At 40.4% G+C, this 14,472-nt stretch overlaps 1 protein-coding gene across 3 annotated transcripts in view; it reads right to left on the minus strand.

Annotated features, from left to right (window-relative positions):
- MYBL2 (MYB proto-oncogene like 2) overlaps positions 1-14,472 on the minus strand; it is a 779,549-nt gene that overhangs the window by 648,330 nt on the left and 116,747 nt on the right. For all 3 annotated transcript variants that reach the window (XM_044090138.1, XM_044090137.1, XM_044090139.1), the window contains exon 3: positions 8,470-8,541. In XM_044090138.1, the coding sequence (XP_043946073.1) occupies positions 8,470-8,541 (72 nt within the window). The remainder of the gene's footprint in view (positions 1-8,469; positions 8,542-14,472) is intronic.

Genomic DNA, 14,472 nt, shown 5'->3' on the forward strand with positions numbered 1-14,472 from the left:
GGCTCTCTGCGGTCCGGGATGAGGGAGTGAGTCGACTTGACCTGAGGCACCGTAGAGGGAGAGGCGGACGGCGCCGACTGTGGAGTAGAGCCAGGCTCTAACACACTCCGCATGACCTCGAACGCACCCCTGTCAGGCAGAGCCAGAGGTCCCCGCTCCGAGAAGCTGAGAACCTCCCTCGGCACCGACAGTCGATGTCGGAGCCGAACTCACCAGCGCCGAAGCTCCGAGAGGAAGAGCGGGGTCGGACAAGGGTCCGATGCCACTCACCCCTCGGAGCCGACGAGGGAAGTCCGGCGCCGAGATTCTTCGAAGAAGAAATCGGAGCCGACGGAGCCGAAGACATCTGTATCGGCTCGGCGCTACCACAGTCTCGGTTCCGAAACGCCCCGGCTCCGAGCTCAACGGAGTCGGAGGAGGAACATATTGATGGACAGGGGCAGGCATCGACTAATGAGTCGGACTCTGAAGCATTTGGGCCAGTGCCTCGGACTTAAGAAGTCGACTCACTACCCTCTGAAGGTCATGATCCGACAGCCTCGATGACCTAGAGGAGTGAGATTTATGGCTCCGTTCAGACAGCAGAGGAGATCCTGGAGCCGAATGAACGGAGCCAAGGGATGGTGACCTAGATCTCTTCCTAGATGTCGGCTCCAAAGGTCTGGTCGGACCCGACAAGGGGATTTCTAATACCTCGGCTCCAGCCGGAGCCGAGGGAACCACAGAAGCTGTAGACTCATCGGCTCCAGCCGGAGCCGATGCAGACGTAGGTTTAGAAGCCTTAGGTCTCGGCTCAGTAGCTGGAGCCGAGGACCTAGAAGCCTTGGAGGGCTTCCCAGAGACAGAAAGGGAATCCTCAGGCTTAAGTAGACCCCTTAGGATCAACTTGTTCTTTCTTTCCTGCAGGACCCTGGGACTGAAGCCGTGGCATACAGCACAGGAGTCCTGCAGGTGCAAAGGCCCCAGGCAGTAGACACAAGAAGTGTGACCGTCTGTCAGAGACATTTTCTGACAGCACGCATCACACTTCTTGAAGCCTGAGACCTTTGTGTCTTTAGACATCCTAACAAGAAAGTGTAACCACACACACTCAGTCAGACACACTGATTACACTTATCTTATTTAAACTCAAAAATAAAACAATTAACTAAAGTTTTAATTAAGAGCAACACACACACCACTAGGGAATGGGGGAAGGCCAGAAGGCCCGAGGGAGAACTTTTAAGTTCTTGTGGGAAGAAAAACGGGATTTTATGAAAAACAGGGGTAGAAATCCACTAAACTAAGGGAAAAGTAGTTAAACTTAAAAATATAAAGGTTTAAGTATTCTAACTTTACTGAAAATACACTTACCAACAAGCCGGTAGAAAACCAACACCTCGATCGCTGTAGCGGCAAACGAGATCTGAGGTAACTCTCGCCTAGCATTGTGGGATATAAGGGGAGCCTCGAGCCGGTGGAACCAACTCTCGAGCTTTTAGAGTGGCCGAGTCGGAGCCGAGGTCGGCTCCGAACCCATCCAGCAAGAATGAAGGCGAGATAGACAACTTAACATGTACATTTAAATAATAAAGTTTTTTTTCCCCCAAAGGGAATTTACCTGCTCAGCAGTGGAACAGCACAACCCCACTGCCGATCCTCAAAAGCCCACACAGGAGCACTCTCTTCAGCAGCAGGAAAGGTGTGAGGAGCTTGGTGCTCAATTCTTTGTTTTCAGGCAGCTTGAGCTGACTGTTTAAGCATGATGCTCTGAAGCTTTGGAAGCTGGCTGCCTGTTAAATCCTTGGCAGGAGACAACCCATATAGCTAATGCTACTGCAGTAGTGAACAGTATGATGAACATTTAGTAGCTGTATTTTTTTTAGAAACAGAACGGCAAAACATGAGTTGGGTTTCACACGGTCTAGTAATAATTATATTATTAATATATTAATAACAATATTACAGCCTCCCTAATATGGATATCTTTAGATTTAATTTAAAACAAACATGCATATTTCTTACATTTTTCATGGGGCAAAGACAAGTATATTTTTCATTTGCAACATAGGAATAAAAACATTATTTTTTTGTTCCTGAGTGATATTTTCAACTATTCAAAATCATATTGAAAAAGGAAATCATTACCATGAACTAGGACTTAACACTCATTCAGTGGGGAACTGTTATGTTACCTTTGCACCAAAAAACACAACAAAACACATATATATACAATTTACAAGTTAATATTTGAATTTACTATCCAAAACACTTAAACATTAAACTGTTTGCACTGAAACTTCTGATCAACATGCCAAGTATAATGGCCAAAAATTATTTACAGAACTGTCATTGCAAGAGAAGTAAAATCTTGTAAAATTATACAGGAAAAAGTTTTTTTTTATCTGAACAATCCGTATAAGATGCCATAGAATACAACAACAACATTGGTATTGTCAAATTCAGTGCAGTGGTACACTGCAACAGCTAAGGATAGAATTTTGTAGGTGCTTTTGAGTGTGTACCTACACAAACGTGCGTTTGGCTGAACACCAGACTGTTACTGCATGAAAGTTTCTTAATGAAGCCTCAAAGGAGGATTTGGGTGCGGCCTTTTGTATGCAAGGAACAATTCCACTGTTAATAAAGTGTTCACTGCCACAGTCTAACATTCAGCATTATCTCACTGACACCTAAGCAGTATGGAATGTTACACCTCTAGCAGTCTACCACATATTTGCATTCCAGAGCATTTTCAGAAGAATCAACTTAAAAAGCATAAGATAAACAAATGAAAAGATTTTGTAAACAATAAGAGGTATTTCAACTGTAAAAATAGCAATATTACTAGTAAGAAATATTTGTTGTGGTGATAGCATATTCATAGTCTTTCCATAAAAACTATAAGGGCCCTAGTGGTCATCAGCCTAGTATAGACCTATGATCCTATATGCGCAACTTGGATTAATGGATGGGTAACTGGAAATTCACCACTAGTCTGGCTCCTATGTTTCTGATGGATAGAGGCAATCAGTAAATCACTACCTATATAAATCAAATTAGTGGGCCACATTTGGGATGCACGGCTAGGCTTATAAGGGTCCTAGTGGTAGTTAGACTAGTATACGCCTATAAACCTTTGAATTATAATGCACACAAACTAAGAATTCTATTTTTCACTAAATTTCACAGATTATATTTTGAAAACTGTACAACCTAGACATATATTGTTAGAATGATTTTGTTAACCAGCTATAAGCTTTACTGAGACAAATCATCTCTGGGTGCATGTTGATCGAGATATTTAAAGACATTTGAAAACATATGCTTAATTAGCATTACAAAACACTAAACATCTCTCAAGATGTGTAACTTACAGCACAAATTTAAAGGATAGCTTTCTTCAACATCTACAGTTTCACCTGATGACATGCAATAGTTTGTAAGTCACTTGGTACATATGAAAAGTACTGCTTATTTTCATAATTACTGACAAACTAGTAAAATCTACAGTGTAGTGTGATATAATGAACACTGACAATGAACTTTCATGCTTCTCATTATATCATTTTCACATGACAGAGGCATTGCATCACATGCCTCTCGGTTATGGAAATATGAACAATAAGTGGCAGACTGTGACTCATCCTTGGCCTTTCTAATACTGCATATTATTAACTGGAAAGTTGCTTAGTTAAAGAAATCGGACCCAAAAAGGTTTCTGCTTCATAAGAACTAGGAGTATTAACTGTAAATATACACAGAGAAAAATCTGTGTTATCCCTCAAAGTATCAGAAAAACCCAGTATGCAACTTATACTGGGTCCAAAACAAACCAAGAAAAAAATTCCCAGTGTAGAGGGTGTGGTGTGCATTTCCTGAATTATGTTATGCACTTCATTCACTTAATAAAAATCGAACTGTAAAATATAACTGTAAAATACGTGCTAAAAAAAATGAACAAAAAAAGAGAGTTGGTAGTCCACAGTTCAGTTAAAAATGTAATATGCTTTATTGAAACACAAACAAGCGATCCTAGTAGAGTATAATGAAAAGAATCAAAAACATTCCTTATTTATACATCAGTTTGGAGCAGGGGAGTAGTTACAGAGGGTGGTTGTGTTAAGAGCAATAAAAGCATTAAAATTATTCCTTTAGCCAAGTCCCCCTTCCCTCTTAACAGCATAGTGTAATCAGAGACTGTGCTACCTAAAACTGAAATCGAAAAGCTAGAGACAAATTACAATCTAAAACCAGTTTAACAACACTTTGTATAGGCTAACCAACTAATCCAAAACTTTATTAATTACAAAACTAACTTGACAAAAAGATCTACCACTAGATATCTACCAGAATAAATATTACTAAATATACTTTTAACAAAATTCACTTTCATATCAGATAAATACTTCATCAGGTTTGTGTGTCAAAAACAAATCACAACATGAATGAACATGTAAACAGATATACAACTGAAAACCTACGTAGGATGAAAAACAAGAATTGCTAAGCTGGAAATACAGTGAAAAATGCTAAAAATAAAGCACTAAGGCCATGGGAATCTGTAAGTGTGGCATTTAAGAAAATACTTAGAGTGTGCAAGAGTGCACTCAAGAGTAATTGCAACCTTTAAAACAGAAAAAGAAAAACTTGGCCCATGCACATTGTGTGCACTATTAGACTTTCACTGCCTAAAAGGAAAAAGTATAAAAGTGTTCAGCTTAAAAATCTAAAGTAGCATTTAAGGTAGAGCCATCAACAATGATTAATGTATACATGAGGCACCTAAAGTATGTCCTTTATAACATTGTAAGTTAGTACTAAAAGTAGTAAACCGTGTTTGAGATTTGTTTTTAAACACAATATAAATAAAGTAATGTCAGTATTAATCAGTCCCATAACAGTCTTTTAATAGTCTTTTAAACAGTGTGGCAGTTTGAGATCTAGTACGTTTAAATAATAATAATAAATAAAAAGATGGAGCAATAATAAAATAATTTTTTATGGAGCAATAATAAAAAATAAATAATAAAGACACTGACTTAAATTTCAAATGATTGACCATGTGAACCTGTTCGGAACTGGAAGGAGACATCTGTAATCTTTTAAGAAAAAGTGAACTACTGTGGCAGCTGAAACTCTTTTAGAAAACCGGGACTTTATTATTGCTCCATAAAAAGCATACTAGATCTCAGGAAACTGCCTCACTGTTTAAAAGACTATCAAAAGACTGATATGGGACTGATTAATGCTAGTGTGTTTAAAAACAAATATCAAACACTGTTTACTACTTTTAGTACCAACTTACAATGTTATAAAGGACATACTTTAGGTGGCTCATGTATACATTAATCATTTGTGATGGCTCCACATCAAATGCTACTTTAGATTTTAAGATTAACACTTTTGTTGCACTTTTTCCTTTTAAGCAGTGAGAGTCTGATAGCGCACATAATGTACATGGGCCTAGTCTTTTTCTTTTTTAATGTTTGCAATTACTCAAGTGCACTCTTGCACACACTAAATGTTTTCTTAGTCAGATGCCACATTAACAGATCGCCATGGCCTTAGTGATACATATATCACTATTTCCATCTTAGCAATTATTTTTATGCGTTTCTTACTAAAGTTTTCAGTTGTATATCTATATAAATGTTCAGTCATATTATTATTTGTTTTTGACACACAAATCTGAAGAAGTATTTATCGGATACAAAAGCAATCTTTGTTAAAAGTTGTATATTTGATATTTATTCTGGTATATGTCTAGTGGCCGATCTTTTTGTCAGTCATTTTTTTAGTTAGTTTCGTAATTAATAAAGTTTTGGATTAGTTGGTTAGCCTATACAAAGTGTTAGCAAACTGGTCTTGGATTGTAATTTGTCTCTAGCTTTTCAGTTTCAGTTTTAGGTAGCACAGTCGCTAATTACACTATGGTGTTAAGGGGAAGGGGGACTTGGCAAAAGGAATAATTTTAATGCTTTTATGGCTCTTAACAAAAAACACCCTCTGTAACTACTCCCCTGCTCAAAACTGATTATATATAAACAAGGAATATTTTTGTTGCTTTTCATTATACTTACCTAGGATTGCTTGTCTGTGTGTTTCAATTAAGGACATCCCATTTTTAACTCAACTGTGGACTACCTACTATTTTCTATTTTATTATTTTGTAGAACGTATTTTATAGTTATATTTTACAGTGCGATTTTTATTAAGTGAACTAAGTGCAAAACATAATTCAGAAGTGAACATCATTACCCTTCACACTGTAAAGTTTCTTCTTGGTTTGAAATATACATAAAAAGGCACTATAGGCTTGAATACGTTATTCTATTCTTCCATTGTGGGTATTGTATTGTATTGAACTTCTGCTCCATTTAACAAGTACAACAATGGTCAAGAATACTTCTTTACAGAGTTGTCATTGCATTGGAACTAAACTCCTACATATTTTTACCATATTATATATATATATATATATATATATATATATATATATATATATATATATATATATATATTGTTCACTTGTAACATATCGTAGATTAAATGCTAGGAGTAGAGGGCAAAGAGGAATGAAAAGTAGAATACAAAGGCACTTGTACTGGTAGATGACCTATGTTCCCTGATGATCTGCCCTGCTGCCTGGCCTAGCTGCTTTTCACTCTTCATGCTTGAGCCTATTTTCAAACTGTCTCCTTGTTTTATAACGATCTGCCTTGGATTATTTTCTATAAAAGGGCTACTGTTTGATTGGTAGCTTGAATCTCCAAAGACTGTGTCCTTGCAAAGGGTACATTTGTGGCATCTCAAAGCAGATGCCCACAGCCATGGCAGTCTTGCAATCTTCTCACTCTCAACTTTTTCTCTCTTTGGTCCTAAAAAGGTTAGTGTTATTAACCAGGACATTAATGCCTTGAAACGTCCAAAGACAGTTAAACACAGCAAGGCATGACAGCAAACAGCAATGCCAGCAGAAACTGCTCCTCCTGCAGGGTCACAAGCCAAAAGCATGGACAGGTTAGATACTGATGGCAGCTTCACAGTAAGTGCTACTTCATTCTCCAGCAACTGCTTCTATGTCTTAACTAGTTTAAATACAAATTCCCGCTGAAACCTTAACATGCAAAACAAATGGTTCTGCATCTTTCACATTTTTTTATAAGGGCACTTAAGATTACTTTCAGTGGTGATCGAGAACCCTGCATTCTTTGTTCGAGGTTGAGAGGGTCGATCACTGTACTCTGGGAAGTAAGCGTTCCTCTTCAAAGTTGCTGCAAAAGCAATGCATTCTATAGCCAGGGTCTGTATTTAGACATCCCACTGTATAAGAGCACAAAGAATAGTGTCCGGTCTTCCAAAAATAGGGACAATCATATTGGAATATTTCCCTGCCTTTCAAATAAAGGAAAATACTCTGTCTGGTGGACACAACATCCGCGAGGTCAAGGTGGGAGATCAGACAGCCTCAGCCAGAATCTTCTAAAGGGGAAAGAAGATAGACTGCAGGGCTATAATCTTCCTTTTCTGTATGAGCTTTAGGATTTCCCCAAATCAGGGGTCCGCCAGAGGGAATGACTATGAATCACCTTTGCCCCAGTCTTCAGTATTTAGAACATATAACTTCAGGGAGAAGTTATGCTTCTTGCACGAATGCATTCTCAGTATCCTTGGTGGGGAGGATTCTGAGGATGAGCAGATGAAAATAGCCAGAGATATGAAAATAACTTGTATGGTAGCATTCTGATCCTCTACCACCAAGCCAGTACAGATGGCAATGTCAATTAGAATTCATGTACAGAAGGACCAGTGGCTGGAAAATATCAGCAAATAGAACATTGACAATAGAGGTGAGGACACTAACTTGTCTGACTTCACAGAGATTGAGATGCCCAGCAATACCAACCATTGCACCAATATATCACTGCCGACACTAAATTCAACTCCCCAACCCTAACCCCCAGAACCAAGAAGCTCAGCACTAAAAGAATTAGCACCAACAGTGCAGTTGATGGGGAAGATAGGAAGACCAAAAATATCAACCACAGTTGAAGATGACGTACCTACAAATGTTGACAGTTACTGGCTGGGTGTCCACTGATCCTGTAACAAAAAGTAGCAAAACAGTGGCTGATGAGAAACTTAAAGCAACAATGGGAAGAGAAGCAAAATCTTCTCCCAACATCTCTCATTTTGTGGGCTTTCACCCGCTGGAAACACAAAGCTTTTATACATTATACACACACACACACACACACACACACACAAAAAAAAAAAATATATATATATATATATATATATATATATATATATATATATAAAATACAAAAACACACACAGACTGGGAAAAAAAGGGCTACAGAAGTTGACACTCTCTTCAAAGCAGCAAAAGGAATAGAAAAAGCGTATGCGGCAGGTTTTTTTTTTTTTTTGGGTGGGGGAATGAAAAGACATTTAACAGCATCACATGAAGTACAGACTACTTACCGAAAAATGACTAGCAATGAGTTTCCAATTTTTTTGCCCATATTTCTTCACATAATGTTTCAGTGATTCATCCTGGAAAGAATATTAAAACTACAATTAGAAATGAGTACTTATCACAGTTCAACAAACTCTAGTGTACTAAAAGATCTACAGATCATGAAGGAATGCAGAACAGCTTTATAAATTTTCTGAAATTGGAAAGAAAAAAGTGCATCACTTTAAAAAGCAGAAAAAAAAAACATTTTCTGTTGATAATCAAATTTGTCAATAATCTGCTAAAACTTTAAGCAGGATTTTTTATATTATTATTTTAGTCTATTTATCCCTTATTCAGGAAGCATCAAAACATTACTCCCCCCTCCCCCCCAAAAAAAAAAAAAAAAAGATAAAGAAAAAAGATGAATAGTGGCCATAACTCTGCAGGAAGTTAGAAGATTTTTTATGTTTCTTGCCCTCTCCACCAACATGGGTGGTGTGATGCCTAATTACTCCAAAATCCTGCATGTGTACTCTTCTACACAACTGTAATGCCCACCTAGAATGTAAACACCATTTGGGTTGGCCCACCCCCAAGTCCCTCAGCAATGAGCAGTAGTACTGGGCCTTCTCTAAGGCAGTGCTCCTGCATTAGGAGTTAAGTGGCTCCTCCTTTCAAGGATGAGAAAGCAGATCTCTGCCTTCATTCTAAGCAGAGTCTTCCATCTTGGAAGCTGCCAACTGAATTCTGATCATTCTGCCCTATTGCTATCCCATACAAGTGTGCTTGCTGCAAGTGACATGTGAACGTACTGCAGCAGTAATATGAGAAACTACTTAAATTTTCTAATAAAGGGCTTCACTTGCCTAAATACTGGTGTTATCTTTCTATTTGAGATGGTGGGCTGATGTTTAATTGTGGGAGCAGGGTCAACCCTATAAGACTGTGTGGTATACCTTTGAATATTCCAGTGTGTGAGAAATACAATCAGAAAACATAGTGTAGGCAGATGTACCAAAACAAAACAACTTTGCTTTAAGAATAACATGAAATTAAAGGTCACTCAACTCTTCAGTTAGTGCCAAAGCTATTTACACTACTTACAGTACCTTTTATGCAAGTTTCAGAATCCACAGAGGCAGTTCCACCGAGCATGTTTTATACAAGCTCCATCCCACACACACAGGCTCAATCCCACACACCCCTTCCAACAACCAGGCTATAAAATAAATTTCATAGAAGCAGGCCTTGATGAGGCCTTCCTTCCTGCTCTACAAAAAATCTTTCCCATATCTTTCTTCAAGCCATACCAACAGGACTACCAGAGTGAGCCATCCAACAACCGGAACCACAAATCTTCAGGCAAAATCTCTGCTCTAGTCTGCAATGATCGTCCTAGCTGAGGAACCAGCTTCCTGACTTCTGCTTCTAGCCTATACCGTTATTTTAAACACCACTACAGAGATAAATGATTATATTAGCAAGAATGAGAAATTAATCAGCTAGCTAATTTCTGTGAGACTTTTCATGATACAAGGCACATACATATTCCTCATTCTCTGTACATATGTGCATGGATTACTTTAATTTTGTTGAATGTTCAGAAAATCAAATGAGTTATGATAGAATAGCCATATGATCGAAACATGTTGGCATTTGCTGGAGGTCGCAGTACAGAGAGAAGTGGAATTTGCCCCTTCCCTAGTATTGTGCAGTCTCAGAGATGAAAGGGCAGGGGATGCTTGCCTCCTTCAAAGAAAGTTGTATTTTTTTCTGATTGTCTGAGATTCATTGTTTTTTATTTGATATTTTGAGAATCGAAGACTTTGTTCTTTGCTGATTGGTAACATACATAAACACAGTTTTTTACACACACACGCATTATATATGGATATAGATAGATAGACATATAGATACATAAAGGTAACACACACACAAATACATGTACTATCTGTGTATAAAAAAGACAAATATACATGTTTTATTTTATTCTGATTTATATGCATGTTCTAAGTATAAGACAGAGAGTTTAACCACCCACTAAGTTCTTCATCCTGCTTCAGACATCAGAAAATGATCACACATAGTTAGCCACTATATGGATCTAAAATAAATCAGTAATCTGCAGCAGGTAAAAGAATAAAGTAAATTCAGGCAAAAGGCTAAAAATGAAAAAGAAATAAAAACAAAGGCAATACTGAGCAGGGCTGGATAACTAATTCACTGCAATGGGTCAGAGTGGGAAGATGGGTTAATTGCAGAATATGGGCAATGCAGATTGGCACACAAGACCAGGTGTGACAGAGGTGTCAGGGTAAAGGACGTTCAGGTTATATAGAGGTGACCTGCAGAAACGTAGACGATTACAAATTCAGAGGGGAAGAGAACGGTAACAGAAGTGAGAGAGACAGAGAAAGTACAGTTCTGTACACTTACCATAAATAGGTTCATAGGTTCATACTAGGCTATCTGCCCGAGGGCATTTACAAGCCTAGCCCATAGTTTTGTGGCTTACGCCACCCCTTTAGTATGGGGAACTATACCCATTATTTTGCTGTGCCTCTGTCGAGCAGTGACACTGAGGTAATCCCTGGGGTATATCTGCGATCTCCCATCCATTGGTCAAGATTTCTCTTGAACAAGGCCAGCGAGGTGCTCTGCCTCACATATACCGGGATTTTGTTCCACAGCATAGGGAGTCTTTGGGTGATGAATCTATCCCTCCAGCACGTCCTATTAATAGCCGTGTCGAGGTTTAAGTCTCCCGCCCTTGTGGCTCAGACAGATCTAGATTTTTTGAGGTGAAGCATATTCATCAAATCTGGGTTTGACATAGCCTTGTATGTCAGGCAAAGGTCACCTCTGAGCAAGCGGTAAGCGACTGAATAGAGCTGGAGTTCTTTCAGTCGGGCAGTATAGGACAGATTTTTGAGACCCTTTATCCTTTTGGTGAGGAACTTTTGTGGCCTCTCCAGCTGCTGCAAGTGTCGGGTCAGATACATTCCGAATGGGGCAATGTACTCGATCATTGGTCTGATGAGTGATGAGTATAGGGAGACTATGACCTCCCTTGATCTAGATGTGAATCCCTTCATGATAAGGTGGGCAATGTAGAAGGTCTTCCTAACTACTTTAGCTACATGGGTGTCGAATGACAGGCTACTGTCAACCTGGGTCCCCAGGTCCCTGATAACTTCTGTGCTCAGTGGATTGCCACCTATATGGTAGCTAGGGGTAACCTTGTTTTTCCCGAAGGGTATGACTATGCATTTTTTGGCATTTAACTTTAGGCCATGACTCTGGCACCAGTTATCCGTTTCTGTGAGACCCTTCTGAAGGATATCTGTGTCAGATGTGTTTTCGACTCTGGCGCCCAGTTTGCAGTCATCTGCAAACTTTGTCAGCCATAACCCTCCTGTGTTTGCTTGTACTTGGAAAAGTAGATGCCGAACAAGAGTGGGCCCAGGACTGAGCCCTGTGGGACACCACTTGTGACAGGCTTTGAGTCTGACATGGCGCCAGCAACTCTGACCCTGTGGGTTCTGTCACTCAGCCAGTTTGCAACCCATCTTGTGATGTATGGGTTAACATTTAAGCTGAAGAGTTTTTCAATGATACCCGAGTGGGGTATTGTATCGAAGGCCTTCGCCAGATCGAGGTAGGCTGTATGGACTGCCTTTCCCTCATCAATGGCTTTGGTGACTGTTTCGAAAAAGTCAACCAAGTTTAAAAGGCATGATCTGCCTTTGACAAAGCCAAACTGGGTTGGATCCAAAGTCTGCAAATTCCCTATGTCTTTATTTATGAGGTCCATTATGATCCTCTCCATGGCTTTGCAGATAAGACTTGTCAAGCTAATGGGCCGGTAATTTCTAGGGTCGGTGGAGGCACCGCCTTTGTGAAGTGGGACCACAGTCACAGTGCGCCACTCCCTGGGTACGTTATCCAGAGGTGAGACTATGATTAAACAGCTGTCCTAGCTGTGGGTTTAATTCCTCGTTGAGTTCGTGGAGCACACAGCCGGGGACACCATCAGGTCCCATGGATGCTGTGTTTTTTGCTTTGGAGAGAGCAGTTCTCACTTGGGCATTAGAGATGTTTGGGGGGCTGCAATCGTTTGGTATAGATGTAGTTGTTCGAGTGTATTCACTGTTGCAGTCCATAAATGTAGATGTTCGAGTGTATTCACTGTTAAAGTCATCGCATTTGGGTTATCTGCCTGCAGGTAGCCCTCAGCCAGCCTGAATACGAGAGTCTTCAGATTTCTGCTTCGGATGCTGTCGCTTCTTCTCTGACGTCTGATTGTTAGGGGTATAAAACATGCAGCCAATGCCATTACATCAGTTTTTCTTGCCCCTGATGTCAGGTGCCCCCACAATAGGAAGCAATTATATGGTATGGTACACCCCCATCAAAAAGCAAATACACAAGAAAAAAATAACTATACCAACAAGAAGGAAAGGTAGAGCCAAGAGAAGTCAGGGGGCTGGAGGGAGGGTAACCAGGACTGCAACAGTGAATACACTCGAACATCTACATTTATGGTAAGTGTACACATCTGTACTATGTTCTTCGTGTTTCACTGTTGCAGTCATTACATTTGGGTTGATTCCCAAAGCTAAGGAAGGGAGTAGGATGTTAAAGAGCATTAGGGCCAGCTATTAAGCCTTGCAAGACTGCAGTGGCAAATCCAGCTCTGGATTTAGAAAATATAGGCATGTGGTAATGCTTGGTGAAGGTATGTACAGAGCTCCAGAGAGCAGCTTCTAAGATGTCCCTGGTAGGGACTCCTCTGAGAAATGCCGCAGAGGTAAATGCAGCCCTGGTGGAATGTGATCTTATACCCTGTGGGGTAGGTTTTCTATGGTGCTTGTAGCAGAAATGAATGCAATGGGTTATCCATTTGGAAATGGTTTGCTTTGAAATGGCCTTCCCCTCTGCCCCTGCAGCAAAGCCAACTAGCAGCTGTTCAGATTTTCTGAGAGGCTTAGTCCTGTCCAAATAGAATCTAAGTTGTCTGTGCACGCCCAGAGAGTGCAGTATTCGTTCCCCTTTGTTTTGTGGATTAGGGAAAAAAGTAGGCAAATGAATGGACTGATTTAGGGCCACACTAGACACCACCTTGGACATAAAGGAAGGATTAATCCTGAGGGAAACCCTGTCCGCATGGAAGATAATGAAGGATTCCACTGCCATGAGGGCCTGTAATTCAGACACTCTTCTTGCTAAAGTGATGGCTAGAAGGAAGGCTGTTTTCCAAGAAAGGAATTTCAACTCTGTTGTTGCAGCTGGCTCAAAGGGGGGGGGGGAGCTTTTCCAATACAAAGTTAAGGTCCCAGGCTGGAGTGGGAGCTCTTCTGGGGGGGGGGTCTTAAATTTTTGGCCCCTCTAAGGAACTGTTTTAGCAAGGGGAGATAGAAGAGGGGTGGCTCAGTATTACAATGTGTTGAAATGGCAGAGGCATGAATTTTAATTGACGAGAAGGATAGGCCCTTGTGGAGCATTTCTGTTAAGTACTGTAGAATATGAGGTAAGCTGGGCACCGTTGTGCCCATCCCCTGAGCCTGGCTCCAGGAACAGTATCTTTTCCACTTTTCAGCTTAGGATTTTCTAGTACTAGGCCTCCTTGACTCCAGAATGACATCGAGCACCTGCTTACTGAGGGATGCTAGAGGAGAGCTCAAGAAATTAGCCAGGCTGCAAGGTTCAGGGTTGGAAGCTGAGGGTACAGAATCTGGCCCACCTGCTAGGACAGCAGGGAAGGGGTCTGAGGCAAGTGCCATAGTTGTAGCAGTGTCATACTGTGCAAGAGGGAGTACCAGTGCTGGCGTGGCCAGTCTGGTGCAATCAGTATTGTCCTTGGCTTGTCCTGTTTGATCTTTAGTGGAACCTTCCAGAGGAGAGACAGTGGGGGAAAGGCATAAACAGAGAGGCTTTCCCAGATAAAGGACAGGGCATTCACTTTCCAAGCTTGACTGTAGGAAGTCCTTGTGCAGAATTTGTCCAATTGGTAGTTTTGAGGGGAG

The sequence above is a fragment of the Protopterus annectens genome, chromosome 12.part0 (assembly GCF_019279795.1).
Source record: "Protopterus annectens isolate FY-2018-M chromosome 12.part0, PAN1.0, whole genome shotgun sequence".
Lineage (NCBI taxonomy): Eukaryota > Metazoa > Chordata > Ceratodontiformes > Protopteridae > Protopterus > Protopterus annectens.